Consider the following 21969-nt stretch of genomic DNA (forward strand, 5'->3'; position numbering starts at 1 on the left):
TTCAATAACCCCAGAGCTGAAATACATTAAGAAATAATAAAGAATTCCATGTTACAGAAAATAGGCTTTATGTCTGATGAGTGCTTTGTATGTTCAGAAGAGTAGGATTTATTTTTGACCTTCAGAATTGGTCTCACAATTTTGGATTTCTTTTCAAAATGATGTTATCATGTAGGCTTATTCTAGAAAATAAAATAATTTTATCTGTTGTATTTGCTTTCCTGCATGTGGCATTTTTCTCTCAGAATAACAGAGGCACAGCACTATAGCAAATACTGCTCTTTGGCTAGATCCTGTGTGTTGCATTCCAAGAAGCACAGGAACAGTTCATGAACTACAGGAGTCCAGCACTCCTTTTGGACAGAAGGGTCAAATTTAGGTTCTTAATGAACAGTAAATCAATTGTTAATGTGGATAAACAATCTGTCATCTGATATCTTGGCATATCAATAGGATTCCAAGAAAAAAGTTTATAATGTCCATCTTTTCAGAAGCACACCATTTTTTTGTGTCAGAGTATCAAGAAACTAGACAGTAAATAATATGAGGAACAGAGAGCAACTGTCTGCAAGTTGGATTGATTTGCTCAAGTATTTTTAATTAGGATGATGTAACTAATTATATCCTTGTGTAGCTGTTCAGTGTCTATCTAGATATTTCTAACGTGCTCAGCACTGTAGTACTTAAGCATGTAGTATGTCTTTATAGAATCTTAGAATGGTTTGGGTTGGAAGGGACCCTGTGAAGACCATCTCATTCCAACCCCCCTGCCATGGGTGCAGACACCTTCCATTAGACCAAGCTGGTCCCAATATCTGTGTCTCCCTCCCTTCTACAGAAAATTGATTGCAAACACTTCATATTTGGTTAATGTTTACATCTTGGTGATTATTTCTACATGGCAATATATCTCCAATTAATTTACATAGCTGAAATCTTGCTCAGGTTCTTGTTTTCTCCAGTCTCGATGCATTAGTCTCTTCTGTGAGGAGAAATGCAGCCCTTCAAACCAAAATCCATTGGCTTGATCATGCTTCTGTAAATTTGTTGAGTTTCTCCAATGACTCCCTCTTTTAACCTGAGTAGTTATGATTTTCAAGGTCCTTCATAGTATGCATTTGCTCTTACTCTCTGTTGACATGATCACTCCAACTTCTCTTGGCTAAGGATAATGATTTTCAAGCAAACACACTAATAATGTTCTCAGAAACATCTAAAACCAAATCACAGTCTTTCAGTTTTAAATTTGTGATGTGTGATGCTAACCCCCCCCCCCAAAACTGGCTAAAATATAGCCATCTATCTTTGGAGCGCTGTTGAGCATCCTGGTGAAGATGTTTCCAGTTTCTGTACTCCCCCAAATGGTCACCTGCTAGATGAAATCACAACACAATTTTATACTTAAATTGTTATTGTTTTCTATTCTGACTATAGAAAAACAGGAAAAAAATACAGTCATGATATTAAGGTTTCTTACACTATCAATATATAAGTAATGGTAAAATACATATAAAATTGTAATTCAATTTATAGATCTTTTTCCCCCCCTTAGAAAATAGAGCCCAAATGTCTGGACACACAGATAACACATACCTTTGAGATGCCATTTTATTATAATTTTGTGGGCAGTATGCTCCAAGTTACTGAAAAGCTTTTCCATATTATGCATCTGGAAATGTGACAAGTTGCAAAAAGTGGGATGAGAACTAAAGGAAATCTAAATCTTCATACCTGTGCAAATCATTTCAGACAGACCCACCAAAAAACACCTTCAAGAAATTGACATCAGTAAGCTAGGTATTTGAATTCCTTGCAGATCTGTGAAATACTGTCTTTTTAACAAGCACACTGAACCTGGCATATTACATGTATCGGTAAAACAGTGGAAATAAAAAGTTATTTAGACAAAATTTTTCAAATGGAGAAACCTACAATATCTCAACAGTGTATTTTGCATACAAAAAAGACAACTGATACAACGATCAAAAGTACTGAGGAGGAAAATATAGTCTTTTATTTACAGTCAATGTCTCCTTAAGAATTTAGTTTAAAAATAAATACTCCATTCCACAACAATAACTTTTACAAAATTAATCATGTGCACATCTTGGTTTTTGAGAAAATTAAACTTTCACATACATAGTAGAAACACATACAAACGAAAACACACACACACAGTTACAATGTGAAGGGGGAAAAAAGGACCTGAATCTATGGAGCTTATTCTTTTAAGACATTTATAACATATTTCGTCAAGAACTACCCAAATGAGTTTAATTCCTGAAAAGCAAAAAACCCCCAACCATACTAATAATCCATTAGTTCTGCTTTATATATTGTAGGATGAAAAATGCAATTTTTCAATTCAAAGGACAGCAAATATGTAATTGTTGAGTGTATGTGCGAACATTCAAGTAAAGCTATGATTTTACCAAAGCAAATCCCATATGGACATGAAAGACTTAAATACTGTTATGTCTCTGAAACTTGCTCGGTACACAGAGAACATTAATAACATTGTGAGAGAATTTACCATTTTGCTACATCTTCAAAGAGAAGTTAACCAGCCAAAGAGGGCTTTATTTTGATGATTTTGAGTCATATGGAGAGAAGAGAGGAAAGAGTACCAAAAATAATAATGTTCAAAAGTGCAACTATTCAAATCAAAATGACTGAAAAGGAAGAAAAAATTAAAATCACTAAATGAAGGTTGAAAATCATACTATAATCTTACTAAAAACACTGTCTAGTGGCCAAGTCTGATTCACCACAAAAAAATATTTCTCAATTTTTGCTTCCTATAACTTCTGAATATGGCGAAGCTTTTAGTACAGAGAAGAATAGCTGAGTACAATGACAGGTACAGCTTTTCTTCTTGAGGCAGATATACCCCCCAAAAATAGAGTGTCACTATAATGTTTTCAAAAAATATAAAAATAATTCCATTATTCCTGAGCAGCATGTCAGTCATCAGCTGGGCATTCACAGCTTTACAGAAAGCACCCACAAGAAACAGTGCTTTTATCAACTGTCAAAAGTCCTTATCCAGTCCTATCTGACATGGAGCATGAGTTTTCCTTTGCATCAGTTATCACTGGCATTTCAAAACCAGTGCAATGTGACAAGAATGCATTTAATTTGACACAGCTTTTCTGAACTTGACACCTAAAAATCTGTGAAATTTCCCTCAAGTATTTCCCTCTTCTGAGCTATATGGAAATGAAAGTGTGTTGTTCAGGCTACATGCCTGATGAGCATGCACACAGATTATTTTGCTTGACTAGCATGGCACTCAGGGCTCCACAGAAATTTGTCCAAGATCAAGCTGGTTTGTCTGATGTAGTATCATCTTTTAATTAAAAAACCTCAAACAAACCCAATCAAAGACTTCAATAGGAAGTTACATGAGGATGGACTTCTTCAAAAGAAAACCCATGAGGAAGATATAGTGAGCTTTATATTGTTGCAGTGGTACTTTTTACCAACATTTTCATTCTAGGTATGTTTCTGAGTCTCTTTACTTGGCCCCTGCGTAAGTGATGGAAAGTATGTGTAAAACTTAATGCCAAAACACTCAGATACATCTCCCATATAACACATCTGGGCTTGAATCAAGCAGAAGTTGATTATGTTACTAAATAACAAGTCCTGCCCCCCAACTCAGAGAGATGGGTTTTCTTGATGTAAAATGGTAAGTTACAGAAACGCAGGAAAACATTGTATTGATTGTCTAACTCTATTAAATGGAGTTGTGTTCAACCAAGGTGAATTATGAAGGTTCAACTCCTGCGCAGTAAAGCATTCAAGTCTTTATTTTGGTTTGGAATTTAACTGACCCCCTCCAATAGTTGATTTTTTTTCTTGGATGTTTAGGAGCCATGTGACTTTACTTTTATTAAAAGAAACAGAGGGAAATTAGATGAATTGCTGAGTAAAAATGGTGAGAGGCAAATTCCTGCCAGTTGGTTGAATTCGAATATTACAGAGAATCTTGAAGCAATGAGATTCACAGATGGACCTTCTTGTTTCTTTACAGCCCTTCTAAACACAATGGACTGTAACAGTATAACTGAATAAAAAGGAATGAGAAAAAAGTATTATTTTTATGTGGAATGAAATCAGTTTTATTTGTTCATCTTCCTGTCAGATATGAAAGAAGTCTGGAATCGAACTCAGAGCTTGTTCTGTTTTTGATTCATTACAAAATGGTATCCTCCCTCGTAAAACCTAGAAGATACCCACACCACAAAAAATAATTCCAGTAGATAGAAAAAAAGAATTATAAGAAGTAGAACATGGCTTTTATCCAGCTTATAGTGATTAGCTGCTAATGGCAATACATCCCTAAAACTACTTTACAACTAAGAAGTAAGTATCAGGTGTTATACAATATATATGTTATTTGCTGACTATAGATGCTCCAAGCTGTAGGAAACAGTGCTATGGTCTTTGATCACTACTCCATTTCTGCAGTTTCTATAATATGGTTCGTGAATAGTTGCTCAGGATGACCATTTGTTCAATTACACTGGAAAATATTTACAGCATGTAAAATGAAAAAGTGAAAGTACTGAACTACAAGTTTGATCTCTCTGGGAGAAGTCAGGGAGAAAATGTACCACTTAAAGTATTCAAATGCATAATTCAGAGATTGACAAAATCATCTGGTGCAATATATAAAAAAAATAAAGAAACACTATCAACCACTGAGCAGATATTACAGCTCCTCTTTCTAAAGTCACTTGAGCTTAACCTATAAGGATGCTGTGTCTCACTATCAATATAATACATGAATCACAGACTCAAACTCTTCAGATCTTTGAGCTTACCAAATATATAACAGTTTAATGGCTATCACAAAAACATCCCACCTGATATCTTTAGTGTTATTTTATGCCCCAGTTAACTTTTAATTGTAGTGAAGACAATAGTTATCAATAATGATTGAATTTGTCCCCGTCGTTTGGCCCTATGCTACAAGTATTTGTTTATGACTAGGAATGGCTGAGAATGCAGATGGCATGACAGCTAAACTCATCTTACCTCTAGCAAAATATGAATGTTCCTGTCAGGACAACACTGGAAAATCTGAAATACCGCTGTCTGTCCAGACTCTGATGATGGATCGCTCGTTCAACAGTTTTTGCAGTCAACACTTTGGTGGTCACAGCACAATAAAAGAGTAAGAATATACAAGCAATTCTGTTCATATTAAACAATCATACAAGCAATAAATACAAGAACATAGGCACAGAATGATGCTCATATATATGACTGAAGCATTTCTGAAATCCGTGGAACCTAACTGAAGGACACAGACAACTGCACAAGATTTCTATTTTGGAAGAGTGTGCTAGCTTTTACCTTAATCTGGAAATACAGCTATGATCTCTTTCTCTTTTGAAAATCTATGGCAATTGACATTATTTTCCAGTCTCCCTTCCAGGAGTCCCTGGGGCAGTCTTGGCTCAGGGAATTCAACTGCAGTGTAACTCCTGAGAAGGGTACTTCTAGAAACTGATGGCCAAAGCAAAGATGCCATGCCAACAGCCTCATTCTCCATCCTCCAAAAGTTCCCAGAACTCCAAAACCTTTTGAAGAAGAAGAAAGAAAAAGGAAAGGGAAAAGGGAAAGGGAAAAAGGAAAGGGAAAAGGGAAAGAGAAAAGGGAAAGGGAAAAGGGAAAGAGAAAAGGGAAAGGGAAAAGGGAACAGAAGGGAAAGGGAAGGGAAAGGGAAGGTTAGGGAAGGGAAGGTTTTGGAAGGTTTGGGAAGGTTTGGGAAGGTTTGGGAAGGGAAGGTTTGGGAAAGGAAGGTTTGGGAAGGGAAGAAAAGGTTTGGGAAGGGAAGGTTTGGGAAGGGAAGGGAAGGTTTGGGAAGGCTTGGGAAGGCAAGGCAAGGCAAAGGCAAGGCAAGACAAGGCAAAGGCAAGGCAAAGGCAAGGAAAGGATAGGGGAAGGTACCATACTGGCACAGTTAATAACAGGATTCTAAAGGAGATTTTATTCAGTTTCACAACCCCATACTGTTCTCTATGGATATTTTTTACTGTGTGGGCCAGAGGAATACATACATAACTAAAAGTACATGCATCTATAGGCACTATCAGCCTCTAGAAAAAGGCTTCTTATTAACTCAATAGTAAACTGTTAAAGGGGAAATTGAGGTGAAAATGTATGAAATGAAATTAACCAAAAATATCTAAGGGGAAAAAAAAGTGCAGCCTTTAATTTACTCTGACACCCAGAAGAAAGAAATCACAGGAAATGCAATGTTGTTCTACATTATGCAAAAGCTTATGTTATTCAATAATGCCCCTGCATAAGTGCAGCATTCTGCCTCTAAGCTATTTATCAATTCAGCATTTTTACTTCACTGCTTCTTAAAATATATAGTCTCTTATATCCTGTGTTTGCAATTTACAAACACGTCCTAATTTAAAAGCTTGAATTCTATGAGGTATCAAATCAAAATCATTTAAAGCCAGTTGAAGCTTGCCAAATTTTCTAAAATAGTACAGTTTAGGTGCAGTAAATTTTCAACAAGTGGAAAAAACATCCATTTTTGTAATGTTCTCAAGAATATTTTTCAATTGAGAAAATTGTTAAAAAAACACCCAAGAAAAGGTCTTGCAGGTATTTTTAAGAAAACCTGCAAAACCAAGTATTTTTGAAGAGTTCTAGCAATTTTGCTTGCACAACTTCTGAACTTCAGATAGCTAAAAAAATTGTATAAAATTCATACGGTTTAAACCCTACTGAGCAGTGGAAATGTTTGCTAATGATACTAACAGGTCATATTTAAAAATTCACTAAAAGGAGAGACAATTATTTAAATTTGGCACCATGCAAGCTGTACCCAAGGCAAAGTCTTGCATATGCTCAAACCTTTGATTAAGGAACTAGGGCTTCTGTGATTTTTGAGATTTCTCACTGTGCAATCCAAAATGCCAGTTTCCTCAGATCTAGCTTGGGAATCTCCAAATCAGAATTGAATTTCATAGCATATAAATTTGCTACCTTGTAAATACCACAAGATGTATCCAACAGATATGAATTAATTTTTTGAAATAGAAATATTTATTATTTGACAATGTTTTCCTGCATTATATTGTTCTACACCACACTGTCATATTTTAATTTCAAAATCATAATAAAGGGCTCTTTCAGCTTGGATAGGGATATATCATTACAGATAAGAAAAATATTTTATTAAGTCTTTTTGCATACTTACTGTTACATTTTTCTGTCTAGAGGAACTATCTGAACTGGTGAGTCAATGGACATAGGATGCCACTGAACTGAGTCCAATATGCTGTATTCCACTACATACACCTTTCAGAAAAATGTTCCATCCTGATTTGAAAGCATCAGAAAATGAAGACACCCCAACTATCTTTGATAACTTCTTCCAGTGGTTAACTAGCCTCATTACTAATAGTCTGGAATTTATTGGTAATTCTAGTTTATCTGACTTTAATTTTTATACTGTTTTGTTACATTTTTCCTTGCTGGTTCAAGGAACCATGTTGCTCCTGGTATTTTTTTCTCTTTGAAGCAACTTACTGACTGTATTCAAGTTGCTGCTTAACTTTCTTTTTTATTTTCTTTACAGTTATATGCAAATACACAGGCTTATCTTCCTGAAATTCACTAACTGGCATTAAGAAATTCCAAAAGTGTTAAAGGAAAAAAAAAAAGAAAGAGTAAGGTGCATAAAAATACTGAATGAGACAGAGAGAAGGCCAAGAATTAGAAAAAACTAAAGTGGACATGATTTTCTGAAACTATAAGCCTAGATGGGTGCCTAAACACAGATTAAAGAGATGAATATTTCTAACTTGTTGGGTGTTTCTGAAATTCTACACCCAGACAAGATTAAGGCATACATTCTTAACATACTGACCTGAAGCAATGAAGAAACAGTATTATTAAAAAAGTAACTACACAGTCTTCCGCTACCCCATGTTCAGCCAGGAAAGATGTTTAAATCTAAGAAAGTAATTGGTATCAATTTACTGGAAAATAAGGGCAATAAGAACCCTCTACACCATATGGAAAACAAAATATTTTATTCATGTTTCATGTAGAAAAAAAATTAGACTGGTCAGAGATACCCTGGCTGTTTATATCTGGTTGGAGAAGACACACTCAACAATTCAGAAAGGTTGAAATCTTATGAAAACCTTATCCTACCTAGAACTGCTTAAGATGTTCAATTATTCTTCTCTCTGCTTACTGCATATTGCATCCATTCTACTTTAATTTTCTACATATACAGAAACTGAAGATCATACAGTTTCTGTTTTGATGCAAAAAATTCTAAGTTAAATACAAAAGTGTGACATTTAATCTATACATTTACAACGCTGTGATAAAATATATGATAAAACATTTGCATGGGTTAGTCATGGTAAAACTCCTGGGTAGTTTTCATAGGTTAATAAAAACATAATGAAAATATAATCTATATTGTCAGATCTCTCAAAGACACTAAAAGGTCTTCCATTTTAATATCTGCAAGTGATAATGTTGTAAGTAAGGTAAAGTGCACTTCAAAAATCATTCGGATCTACTTATCTATACTAAATTCTTCCTAATAATTCAATTTATAAATCAGTAATGCATATAATTTTTCTGGGTCATAAGCACCTACTGAGTAACATGGCCTTTGCTTTACAGACTTTGAGAAGCTTGGCAATAACGGAAGAGATGAAATCAAAACAAAACACAAACCCCCCTTCTGAAGCCACCTCTACTTCATGGTCACAGAAGCAACTTCAAAAAAGTGTTGAGGTATTTTAAATTACATAACCCAGAAAGTTTTAACTGTCTATCTATTGCTGCTTGGATTAATTGAGTCCACTCTTTACTGTTACTTCCTTGACAGTAATGTAGACATATACCACAGACTTCTGTTCCATTCCATATTTATATATTCTTTCTTTTCTCCTTTTATTCTCCCCAAACTAGAAAGCTCAGGGTAAAGTGAGGCATCAAAACTAAATGTAAGCTTAAAACATAACTTTTTGGTGACACTTGGTGACCCCAAGATGAATGCTGGTTGATGCCTATTTTTTATGTCTGTAGTGTCTAAACATTTCATAAATAAACACCTTACACAGATATAACTCTTAATATCTCCTCTCCAATGCAACATTTTAGTTAGAGCCAGCAGGTGTACCATTGTGACTACAATTACTGCCTGAAGACACTTCTGGTTATCACTAGGGCTGACGAATTCCATCCAACGGTCTTAAAGTCTTGACTAAGAAAATGAATCAAATAATCTAGATGAATTCTTCTTCTCATTTAAAAATAGTTTAATTAGTGGTCATGGGTGAAGTTCATGGGTGAAGCTGGAATCAGAATCTCTGAATTGAGAGGAAAATCAGTACAACTGAAAGTTAGGAAGAAATGAGTGCTATGTAAGTTTTTGAATCTTCGGAAAAAATAGCCTTAATTCTCAAAATTTTGGCAAACTGATAATCTGAAAAAAGAATTATAAATATGATCAAGGAATGCATTACATTAATAATTTTAATTTTAATCCCTTTTTATATACATTTTTAAACATTTCAAAATTAAGAGTGAATCTGAACTGAAAAATGAAAATTCACATTTATAAATTTTGCAACAGGATATTTCAATAATTTAAAACCTTTTTCCCACAATACACTTCTAATGAGAATTTTCAAGACAAATCGTTGTTCATAAACAGTGCTATCCTTGCTGAATAATATTTCAAGTAAAACACTTCATTGAAAAATTCTCGATCAAGTCAAATGACAATATACACTATCTTCATTACAGATAAAAAACTACACCAAAATCAACACTCATTTGCTTAAATACTCAGCAGAATTACCTTGCTTGCTATTGTTCTTTGGCTTTTATAAGCATTATTGCTCCTCTTGCTTATCACTAATAGTATTGGAAACAAATGTACTTTGCCTATTTAGTGGAAGATAGAAAACTTAAAACTTTGGAATTTTTTTCTCTGCAGTGGGACTAGTCAAGCTACAAATCAGATTATTTTTGCTGGCATATTACTGACTGCTTTCATAAGAATTATGCTCACACATCTTGAGTATATCTGTAGCAGCTAGAAACTCAAAAACATACAAGAGAATCTTAAGTCCTTTATTTTTATTTATGCAGGAATGAGAGAGATACTATTTAAGAAACCTGCAGTGAAATCCTCAAGTTAATTTGCGGATGGGGTCTCTACAACTGCTGTTTCCCTTAATATTTCCTTAGTATCACCTCTAGGGATGACTTTGTCTTAGGTTTCATCACAGTTTCTCTACTAAATTTGGTGTATGATAACTGATGCCTGTTTCATGAATATTCCTTCCAGTTTCTAAGCAAAGGACTAACACCTTTCCCCTGTTACCTTTTTGCACCTTTTTGCTTCACCTAACTTCTCTTTGTAACCAACTTCATACACCATTATCATAAAGAAGGTTTCTCTCTTGTGGACAGCAAGCAGAGTCACTTTTCTATTTTACCTTAAATTAACTTCTGCTTCAAGATTTCTCCTCCTAAGAATCAAAATCCTTAAAAAATCTTCAAGGAAGTGGATATTCAGTTATATATACACACACACACACACACACACACACACACACACACACACACACACACATGTATGCTGGACACATTCTTCATACAAACATAGGTGGAGAAGAGCAGGCTGCATTATATATTTTAGAGTGAGATATTTACTGTTTAAAAGAAAGCTTTCAATGGAATTAAAAGCCAGAGATTTAATGGCAAATGCGTAACTTCATAGAGACATATTATTGTATTTTATGTCAATGAATAACGACTAATAAGATCATCATTTTGTGGAATTGATATTTTAAATATATACTGAAATAAAAATATACAATTTATCCTTTTTTCTTTTGAAGCTTAAAATTTAGGAAATGTTAGGTTAAAACCATAAAAATAATGAATCAGTTATGCCATCAATCATAAAACTAAAGAATTTGAAACTATTCCTTTCCATGTGCAAAATATTATTTCCATTTCAATGTATGGCATAAGCTGAAGTTTCTTTAAAAATATAGTAAAATACAGCATAAATCTATAGTTACATTTAATCAGTTTTAGAAATATGCATCCAATACTTAGACACTGTAAAATTATTTAGAATCAGTCAATTTTACCTCAGTTACTGCTGAAGTAACAGAAGCTATGATGCAATCATCTTTTGTAAATGGAGTGGCATATTGGCCCTCATCTACACAAAACCCTGTAAATATAACCTACATGTTGTTAGTCATTACTTAACTCAGCATCCAAAGTGCTCATTTTAGTTGTTCTGTATTAATGCATTATGCACAGTGTATTTTAAATAACGGTTAACAACAAGATGCATTTTAAGCAACGTAAGGAAGAGTTACAGAAAACAGTTTCGACTTCCCATATAAAAACCTTCTTAGAATTCCCTCCATTGAACATACAAACCCCTCTGAAGGAACTCAAAAGTCTTTAGTGGATTGTCTGGGAACAGATTAGCAAAGCAGAATTCAGTATTTAACATAAGGTGCTCTCTGGGCCATGGGTGTAATAAAGCATCATGCAAGATATGAAATAACTCCATCATTTTCATCTTTCTTCTTTCAGTTGGCAGTCACATTGGCTTCCTTCTGACGCAGTCTTTCTTTCTGTAAAAGAAAAAGCGTTTTATTATCATTCTTGTCTATAATTTCCCACCTCCTCTCAAGTTGCCATGTGCACTTGGTCTTGAAGATGGAGAAGTACTAAACAAGTCACAGTAGATTAAAGTTTTCTTTAATTTAAAAATGCCTAGAGCACTCAAAGAAGGCCCAGAACCAGTTCTTACTCACTGTGGAAAAGCTGAGTTTGCTTTAGCTACACATTTGTCAAATACTGTGTACAGTAAAAATACACATCTCTGTGAAGAAAAGTGCAGCCAGAGAAAATCAGATACATTTCAAATTCATGTGACTCTTAATACCTTCTCTTGTCTGGAATGGTTTCTGCTGACATAAAGGCTTTAATTTAGCATCAGCTAGGTTATCTTGCTTAATGACTTCTTCCCAGGTAAGTGTAGTCATTCTTATCTCTGACGCCTGATACTGCAACTGATATGCTCTGCTGGGAATGGAAGTAATATACTCACTCCTTCATGTGCATTTCCTTCCCTTAGTCTCTTTCTTACTAGAGTTTGAGAAATGACAATCTAACCTATCTGTCTTTCACAAAGACAATAAAGGTTTTCTTTACAGTGCACATGATTAGTCCTCTTTTTGTGTTGTATTGAAAACACTGGTATACAGCAAGGAACAAAATGGGGGTTTAATCTCTTCTACAACTATTTGACAGAGCAAACAAGATTTTTAAGGTTTTGAAAAAAACAGCCACTGGACAAATGTATGCAGTGAGTTTCAATGCACTATGAAGGATGGAAGAAAATATGAGACTTCAGTGGAAGGGAAGAAGAAACCACAAAAGCAGCTCTTCTCATATTTTGTTATCTAAAACAGCAGGGCCATGCTTAGGCACAACTCAACTAAGTTTTAAATATAACTGTTGGACTACCATAAGGCAGAAGCTTTAACGTTTCTCCTTGGGTAGAAAATCACTCTGCTACATTCAAACTAAGCATACTACATCACCCTTCAACAACACAGAAACCAACCATCATTCTGAATGACAAGAATAGTGTCACAAAACCCGTTTGTAATGTCATAGTGGAAACCAGATCATACCAGGCTGGCTGTAGGATTGATCTTCTTCGTTTCAACTTTCTTCTCTGCAGTTAACTTGCTCACTGACTGCTGAGCTACTTTAATTCTGAAACACAAAAAAGACATCATTAGATTCAAAGAAATTAAAGGTATTCTGGCTCTGTTTTGCATCTACTTTATCTGTAAGAACCCTCACCACTAACTTTTCTTTTTGGCATGTTAACCCAACAAACTACTATTTCTATTCAAAGGCACTTAATAAAGTACCAAAAGTAGATCAAAGTACATTTGCAAAGGGACAGCCTGCCTGTATTGCTCACTGAAAATGTCACCTGGCAAATGATTTTCCAGTTCCTGCAGTAGCTGGGTTTTATGGAATACCTTTCCCACTAAAAAGCTGCAGTATCAAGGTCAAAAGATCCTCCTCTGAAAAAAACAAAAGCTATCCAGTTCAATCTGTTGCACATATAGAATATGTTATTTTAGTAGGCATTTGCCAGGCTACACATTATATTTCCCATGAAAACGTTGAAATGAAAGCATCTGCCATTTTTCCCTTGTTTTCTGTGTTGCTTTACATGGAATTGACTGACTAATCTCATTGATGGGGTAATTGGAGAGGCAAATCAGGAGGTGTTCTTGTCTTGGGGTAGTTAAAGCTGTCTTATGTTCAGCTACAAACCAGTCTACTGACAGTACTACAGAGATAAGGGGAAAGAAGAACACAGATCTGATTCCTCTGTTTCTTTCTTTTTGCTCTTATGGTCTTGCCTACAGAACCCTTGTTTCTATGGGGATTTAACAAGAAGAACCCAATGAGAAATTTAAGCAGGAGAGAAAGGAGAAACAGAATTAAAAAAAAGGGACTGGACTCTCCTCTTACAGACTAGAAAGCACATGGGAAATTATGCGCTAAACAGTGATAAAAAGGAAAGAAAATTCTTGGCATTCCTAATACAGGATCTGCCCAGTGCTCAGTGCCTTTGTAATACTGATGCTACATACACCTACCTTATAATTCATATGCAAAATGCAGAGGGAAAAAAGTAGGGAGTGAATTTTTACAACCAAGAAGAACTAGCAAAATAGGAAACTAGTAATGCACACCAAGTCAGTCTTTTACTAGAAGCAACAAATTTCCTGGCACTCTTGAACTGAAAAAATTCTACTTCCTTCTACTATTTAACTTTTCCCACTGGCAGAAATAATTGTTAAGGTCAGTCAAAAAGTATTTAAAATACCATGTCCAGTTCAAACCACTTTCGACACACTCAGTTTTTGAGGAATTTTGGAAGAAAAGCAAAAAGGGAAGTGGATTATAGCTGCAATTACTGATGTGTATTTCCTCGCTGTAACAGTAGCAGCAAACTAGATTCTTTTTAAAATACAGAACACAGTGATAAGTTCAGTTACTGTGTTTATCAATTTGGAAATATTATCAGTGCTGGAAATTAAAATTTCTTCTTTATGCATTTAGAAACATCTACTTGGTAGTTATTGTTGTAGTCTCACTTTCCAGTGCTTAAGAACAAGAGCAAACAGTTAGCACTACTTTAAAGTAAAATAATTTTCAACACTATTTAGCTACAGCATTGATTCAAGCTGTAACTACACCCTCAAATACACAAATACAAAATTATTATTCTCTATATTTTTTAAATACAGATGCCCTATTTTTAAAACTTAATTAGTGTTCCCTGTTTCTACAGGTAAACAACTAAGTGACAACACACCATTCTATCTTTTCACAACTTTGTTAATCAGCACAGTTTACTTCTTAATGATGAATGAAAGCACCCACTGGACAGCATGCTATTCCTCGCAGCTACAAAGTTTATGCAAAGATAATAATATATTTCAAGACAGTCTTCAGATTCAGCAGAATCACACCAAGTGATCAGCTTCTAAACTCTTCCCTATTTTAAGCACATTTTCTATCTTATCCCATTCTCTTTGGTCCTAGAAGTGTTTTCAAGTAGAGTTTAAATGTATGGAGTCCATATTTTCACCTGAAGGGAGAATTACAGGGATTATAAACTTTCGAACTTAAAAAGAAAATTATGCCTCTTCCTGATTTAGGCCTAGCCCTGTGCATTTTATGTCATATTTGCACCATTTCTGGGAAACCTGGATTTTAAAAAAGAGAATTAATATTCTGGAATACAAAATAAAAATAAACCAACTTGATTTGAATCATGTAATATTTGGCTCACAACAATGAGAAACATTATGTGTATTACACTTTGGTCTCCTAGGGAAAAAAGCCACCACTCTGCTAACAAATGACTGATAAGATTAGCAGGCACTATCAGAAACATAACTGCATAATTTAAAAGGAAGGTAGTTATTTGGATTTTTAAAAAATCAGGTGGTTCAATTTTAAGAAAATTGTTAGCAGTATTTACTTCAGTAAAGCTGATGTAAAGGTACCTTATAAATAAAAATAACTCTTTGTCAAACATGGATAGAATACTAGAACTGGCTAATGTGTTTGGAAGCACTATACTTGAAATGCAAAAATGAAATGGTATGAAAACTATCAAATTCAAAATCATAAAAGTGCCTAACTTTATTTTTTTTTAAATTTATTGTCATTAAAAAGCCCCCTAGGTACGAACACATATCATCCATTAAAAGCTGTGACAGTCTTCCAACAAAACTTACACACACACTGTTCTTTACCCACATCTTTAGCAAAGGATAGACAAGAACCTGTTGGAGCACATCCTGAGGAGGGCCACAAAAATGATCAGAGGGCTGAAACACCTCTTCTATGAGGAAAGGCTAAGAGAGCTGGGGTTATTCAGCTTGGAGAAGAGAAGGCTCCAGGGAGAACTTACTGTGGCCTTCCAATACTTAAAGGTTTACAAGAAAGATGGGGAAGAACTTTTAGCAGGGTCTGTTACAAAAGGAAAAGGGGTCATGTTTTTAAAATAAAAGGTCAATTTAGATTAGGTATAAGGAAGAAGTTTTTTACAATGAGGGTGCTGAAAGAGAATCAAGCCCTGAGATGGAGCTTCACCATTTAAAGCACAATTTAAATAAGAATCCCACCAACCATTCTACACTCCTTTCTTCTGATTTTTGTTGTGTGAAATAATGTACAAGGTAGCAGCTCACACTAACTGGACATTTAAAGAGGCATGGCCATGAGGGAGAGTTTAGAGATGTGCAAAGAAATGGACTCAATGAAGAGATTTCATTTTCTTCCTACACCAGTATAAAATACTATGGATGGACACAATAGTCTAGCTATGTTTTAGAGAGTGCACTGAAGAGAAATTGGGACTTAATCTAATAGATGTGAAATCAAGGAGGAAGAAAGGGAATAGAAAAGTCAATGGAAGTATATCTAAAGCAGAAAAGCAAGAAAGGATAAAAGTGTGCAGTAAAACATGACAGAAAAATAGTGACAAGGACTCTTTCAGACAGAGAGTTCTGGAAAGGACAAAGAGACCAGAAAGTATGGTAGAATAGTTGAATCACAACACAAGAGACACCAGTGACTGCACATTGGAACAGACTGCCCAGAGAGGTTGTGGAGTCTCCCTCACTGAAGATAATCAAGAACCATCTGGACACAGTTCTGTGCAATGTGCTCTAGGATGACCCTGTTGAGCAGGGAGGTTGCACCAGATGATCGACTGTGGTTCCTTCCAACCTGACCAATGTGTTAACTTAGCAAGCAGCAACGCGAGGCCACAACATTGTGGAATGCAGGTCGCTTAAGCCTTTAAATCTGATGAGCTGCAACACTGTTCAAAAGAAAAGTTCAAAAGAAAAGTTATTCTCCTTCAACAGTGATCAGAAGAGATTAATATACCTTGATGAATAAAGAAGATGTGGTGTCAAACTGAGCAGTACTGCACATTAGCACATGATACAGGAAAAAAACTGAATTACATAATCAAAACAATGTATTTTTAAATAGGAGACATGACTCCAATACTGCATATGTATCCTTACTAAAAGCAATGGGAATATAACTGGCTTTTTCCTGCCTTTATGTGGCAGATGTTGTCTTACCCTGTATGCAAGTCAGGCCTCTTAAATTAGAAGTTATTATTGAAAAATAAAGACATTATTTTTATTCAAAATTATTTTTATTTTTTAACTACGGACACAGAAACTAAATCTAAACATAAGCCTTTATTTTTTAAAAGTTTCCTTCATAAGCTCATGAAAATACTTTTTCTCCTTACAGGAAAAGATATCAAGTCAGGGATTAACCAGATAAACTGATTATCATTTTCATGCCAGCTTCCCAATCAATTCAGACAGAAAGAGGAGTGAACTGGCATGCTCCATGCTCTGAAGCCCTCAGTAAGAAAAAACAGTATCTCTTCTAAATGAGCCAATTGCTACTCATGTAATGTTCTGGCTCTGCTATTGTATGATGCCAGAGACCAAATTATCTGGATTGTCTCTCAGCTTCTTGATACTCTGGAATAATCCATTCTTTTTGCTTCTACAGCTCCTTCCATGCAGCTGGTGGGTTATGTGGATAGCTGTGGGTTATGAAATAGCCACATGACAATTCTGTGCCACCTGAGCTTTCCGTGACTAGAAGTTCAAACTTCTCCCATAAGACTCTTTTGGCATAAGGAATTGTTGTGTAAACAAAGCTATGGGTCGAGATGAACAAGCAGAGGTAGCTACAGTGAGCATCAACTGTTCAATCTAGAGCCAAGCTGCATACCCAGCCCAGATCCTTAACACAGCTGAACAGTGACTCCCCTTGAGAGACTAAGAAATATCCCCATAGCTCAAATTCCTTTCATGTATCACACGCCTTTCTGCTCTCAGTCCTATAGTGATTTCTGTATGCAGCCCATAAACCTTAAGTAACAGCACTGTTTCCTGAAAACAGTTAGCCCATGCAATATAACAGATTAGATTTCAGTCTTAAAATTTTAGAAGAGAGATGCCTGGCAGACGATTTTAGAGAGCTCTTGGTTAGCTTCAAAATTAGGAACTTTATACCAGACTATGAAGTTTGAACACTGTCCAATTCTAATACCGTGTTGTACAATACAACTGCTTTCAGACTTAAAACTTCTGGAAAGAACTTGGTCATTACTGATCAAATCTTTAAACTGCAGTTTTAATGAATGTTCACTAACTAAACCAGTACAAATACAGTAAAATATATGTTGTCAGTGGATTTTGTTGTCAAATCTCAAATTGCTAATATGTTTGATATGCTTCCATTTTTTCTGGATCTACTGACAGCATTTATCTGTAAAAAGCGAGTGAGAAATGTCACCTGTTGTAGTCATGAGAAACAAAAATCCATTTTTATGTTTTTAGGAAAGCTAGTGCCTAATTAAAAACAATATAAGGCTACACCAATTCAGATCAAAAATATGCTTCAGACCATCTGAGATGGCCACTTGCATACTTAGGAGTATATAAAGACAGCCAAAACCTACAGTGATAATGCCCAGAACAGTTTTGCAGCTGGAAACTCTCTTCTTGTGTAAGACCTTCATAGATTTTTCTAATATGATTTTGTATTGTCACCATTTGGAAGCAATGCAAGCTTTTGCCACCAGTGACATTTTGTGGTAAAGTGTTCAACAGATTAAGTATGCCTATTGCAAAGAGACATCACTGCATTTGGCTTGTACCAGACACTTCCTAATTTGAATTGATTCTGTTGTATTAGATGTGGTATGTAATGACTATTTTCCATTAATCCTTTGTGCTTGTACAGATCCCTATCATATCCTGTTCAGTAGAATCCTTTCCAAGCCAAAGAATTCCCCTTTATTTAAATGGTTCTGTATGCAGAAGCTATTCTGTACCTAATTTTTTTTATTTTTACATCTCCTAGCTCTACCACATCCTTCTGGAGAGGAAGGGAAAAGAACTACATATGGATAACTGTAGATTCATGTAATGATTCAATGATGTTTTCTGTTTTGTTGTATAGTGCTTTCCTAATAACACCTAAAAAGAAACACTGTTCTTCTTTCCAAGAGCAAGAACCTTGACACAGCACTTTGCCAGATCTGTTGTATGCTCTATGGGAAATAGCCATTTCTGTTTTGCAGCACAGGCCTGTAAGTTGTAATTATCTCCTCAATTTGCTCTATAGCTATACCTTAACCTCAGAAACATGCAAAAATCTTCCCATTTATTTTTTTTTTATTAAACTCACATCAAATGCTTCTGTATGGCATGAACCATTAGCCTTCAGCCCGGTAATGCTGTAGGGCTCATTGATCAAATTTTCTCTCAAACATTTTGCCTTTTCCTGATGCTGCAACTATGTGTACAAGAAACTCCCAGCAGAAATCTATATTGTCACCAATGATCCTAATGATCACATTTCAAATATTTTCTTAAAAGTCATTTGTGTTGTGATGTCAACTTGCCTCATTAGAGCATTAGTTTAATATCAAATGAAATAAATCTGTAGCATTCATCTTTTAGTTTTTATCATGTAGGCAGATTGTATGATAGCTGGATGATGCCCTTTCTGGATCCTCAGGAAAGAGTGTTTTACAACAGCACAAACTGCTCAACATAGTTGGAAACCTAGATTCTCACTCACTCTTTTTCTTAGGTAACATATACATGACATACAATAGATGAAAGAGAAATTCACTTTTCAAATCAAACTATAAAATAAATTTGGTCTTCTAAAATAGATACAATGTGTTGAACTAAAGATTATTTCTCCTCCTTGCTCGCTGTGATATTGAAAATGAAAATATAATCCACTAGTTCTTCTGTGGCAGGTCTTTCTGTCAAATTTCAGTTAGGCACAAGGTAGTCTCATATTTAGCCTAATAAATGGTTGAAAACGTTAAATATTGCATGGCCACCACTGCTAAGAGATTTTGCGATCTACATGTTATCTCTTATGACCACATCATGCTGTGAACAAGTATTCCCCAAACTTACTCTTTTCCTGTTCAGAAATAAAGGGCACTGAATACAATTAATTCTCTAATAAATGGAAGAGTTCAGTAAAAAGCTGTAGCCAGCTCCAACTTACCATAATAAACAAAAATTAGTTGGGCACTGCTTGGTGCTTTTTCTTTTGTTAGGATATTTTAATCTCTACCATTAGGTACCTACACTGCTACAGTCAGAGCTTCTGCTCCTCAAATATATTATTGCCTTTGTGGCAATAAAAGAACCACTGTCTTTTTTTCAAAAGATTAAGCTGAAACTATCAACACATTTTGTGTTAGGGATGAAAATCAAGAAAAAATAAAACATTTTAGAGAAAGGACCTTTCATTAAAGATATTATTAAAAATATAATTTTGTTTCTGTTTTTAAGATGAAGTATGTAATTCTATTTGTTAAATAATGGTTATATCTGGTTTTGTTTTCTGAATTCTGACCTATAAAATTTGTATGTATTTCAATCTGAAAGAGATTACTCAATCCAGTACAGTAACTACCAATCTTAGCTTTCCAGTGTAAAGAGTGGGTTAAATTAACAGCAGTAATTTTATTTTCTATTTAATTATATCATATTTAAAGGGCAACAGCTGAAAGAACATTAGTATAATATTTTTCACATTTCTTTTGCAAAACATAATCACAGTTTGTGATGAACTGCAAACTACTGCAAACTACTAGTATTTTTTCTGTATTCATACTTCCTACCTATTTCAAACCTCTTAAAAATACTTTAACAGATCTTGAATGCTTTAATAGACTTATAGATAGGCAACCATATATATATATATGTATTTATGTATATTGGTTTTAAGTTGTTATAAATACTTTTTAAAAATTTTATTCTGAATCCATAAACATGCCCACTGCAAATAAAATTAGTAGGCTAAAAAAAAGAAGTGAGAGTAGAAATACATGCAATCTACCATGCTGTGTTTTCCTGTCAAAAAACCCAACCTTTCTTTTAGTCTTAAATTCAGCTACCATCTCAAAATTCCATAAACAGCAGTTGATATAGCTGAATGCATACACATATTAATTTATAAAGCTGTCAAAAACACAACTGGATTTTGATGCAAAAGAACACAAAAAAAAAGTTTCCAACACTTGGTGCATTTACATTAAGCTGTTTAACATTCCTACATAAATGTAAACATTTAAATCAATTTTTAGATATATATATATGTGACTAGCTAATTCATACACATTTTACAGTGAGGTTCTGCAATGCCTCCTGAAATTTGAAGGGTAATCCAATTGGAAACATGTTCACATAATGATATCAATGCCTCAGTTTCAGAACCCAAGTTGGAAAATACTGACTTACATTGTAAATTCTTCCTCTATAAAATTTCCTTCAAAACAAAATAATTGGTTCATGATAAACAGTACTTTTTTTGTAATTAAATTGCAATCTTTAAAAATGCACAACGAATACTGCATCCAATTAATTAGCCAGTTAAGGAAGACAGCTGTCCATTCCTGTCATTCTAAGGTTTTTAGTTACCAGTGTGCACAATGACTCTTAGCTTGCTTTCAAATTTTTTTGGACATCAGTTCATCAACTGTTATTTTCATATTTTGTAGAACAGAACCCTTAAATGGTTCATGACTTCACAAGGTATTTTCAGGTGATGAAAATAAATTTTCTATCATGCTAATCTACTGATATCATCTAATTTACTGATGTTCTTCTTTTCAGTAGCACACAACAAAACAATTTAGGATGATGAAAACAGTTCTGCCATTCTAATTTACTTATTACACAAGGCTCCTCATTTTAGCAGCTCATTGTCTTGATGAATCACGCAAAGTTTGAATGTAAAGGGCAACGAATTGTCCTTTTGAGATTAATGAAACTTTGTAAAAATAATTTGAAGTAAACTCTGAAAAAGTCTATGTGATCCAGAAAGTGTCAGCACTTTGAAGTATTATAGTAAATGCTGCTCTGCATTCAACTGATATTGCTTTACACTGAATAGGAATAAAGGCATCCATCAGAGAAACTGATGAAATATTTGATCTGTATTTTTATTTGTAAATTGTATTTACATAACTATTAAAGCATGAGATATTCTCAGCTCACCTGAGCAGGAAAGCACAAAATATAGCAGGCTACTTACAAAGATTTCTTTGAAGGGATCATTGTATGCCATCGGCAAGATGCTAATTACATAAAAAGGAAAGGATGTATGGTCTGGATTTCTTTTTCCTTGGGGAGTTAATTTCTATTCCTCTTAACTGCTTTTGGAATAAAAATCAGTCATGATTCAGCAGAAAACATATGCCTGAGATGATCTTTATCATGACTATAGCAATGTGCTAGGGAC

At 34.6% G+C, this 21969-nt stretch overlaps 1 protein-coding gene across 2 annotated transcripts in view; it reads right to left on the reverse strand.

Annotated features, from left to right (window-relative positions):
• Positions 1-9665: 9665 nt before the first annotated feature.
• Positions 9666-21969, reverse strand: part of FMN1 (formin 1) — a 128573-nt gene continuing 116269 nt past the window's right edge. For both annotated transcript variants that reach the window (XM_027642216.1, XM_027642215.1), the window contains 2 exons: positions 12741-12825; positions 9666-11672 (listed from right to left, as the gene is read on the reverse strand). In XM_027642216.1, the coding sequence (XP_027498017.1) occupies positions 11628-11672; positions 12741-12825 (130 nt within the window). In that variant the 3' untranslated portion in view covers positions 9666-11627. The remainder of the gene's footprint in view (positions 11673-12740; positions 12826-21969) is intronic.

Source organism: Corapipo altera, unplaced genomic scaffold, assembly GCF_003945725.1.
Source record: "Corapipo altera isolate COAL_440 unplaced genomic scaffold, ASM394572v1 23b, whole genome shotgun sequence".
Taxonomy (NCBI): domain Eukaryota; kingdom Metazoa; phylum Chordata; class Aves; order Passeriformes; family Pipridae; genus Corapipo; species Corapipo altera.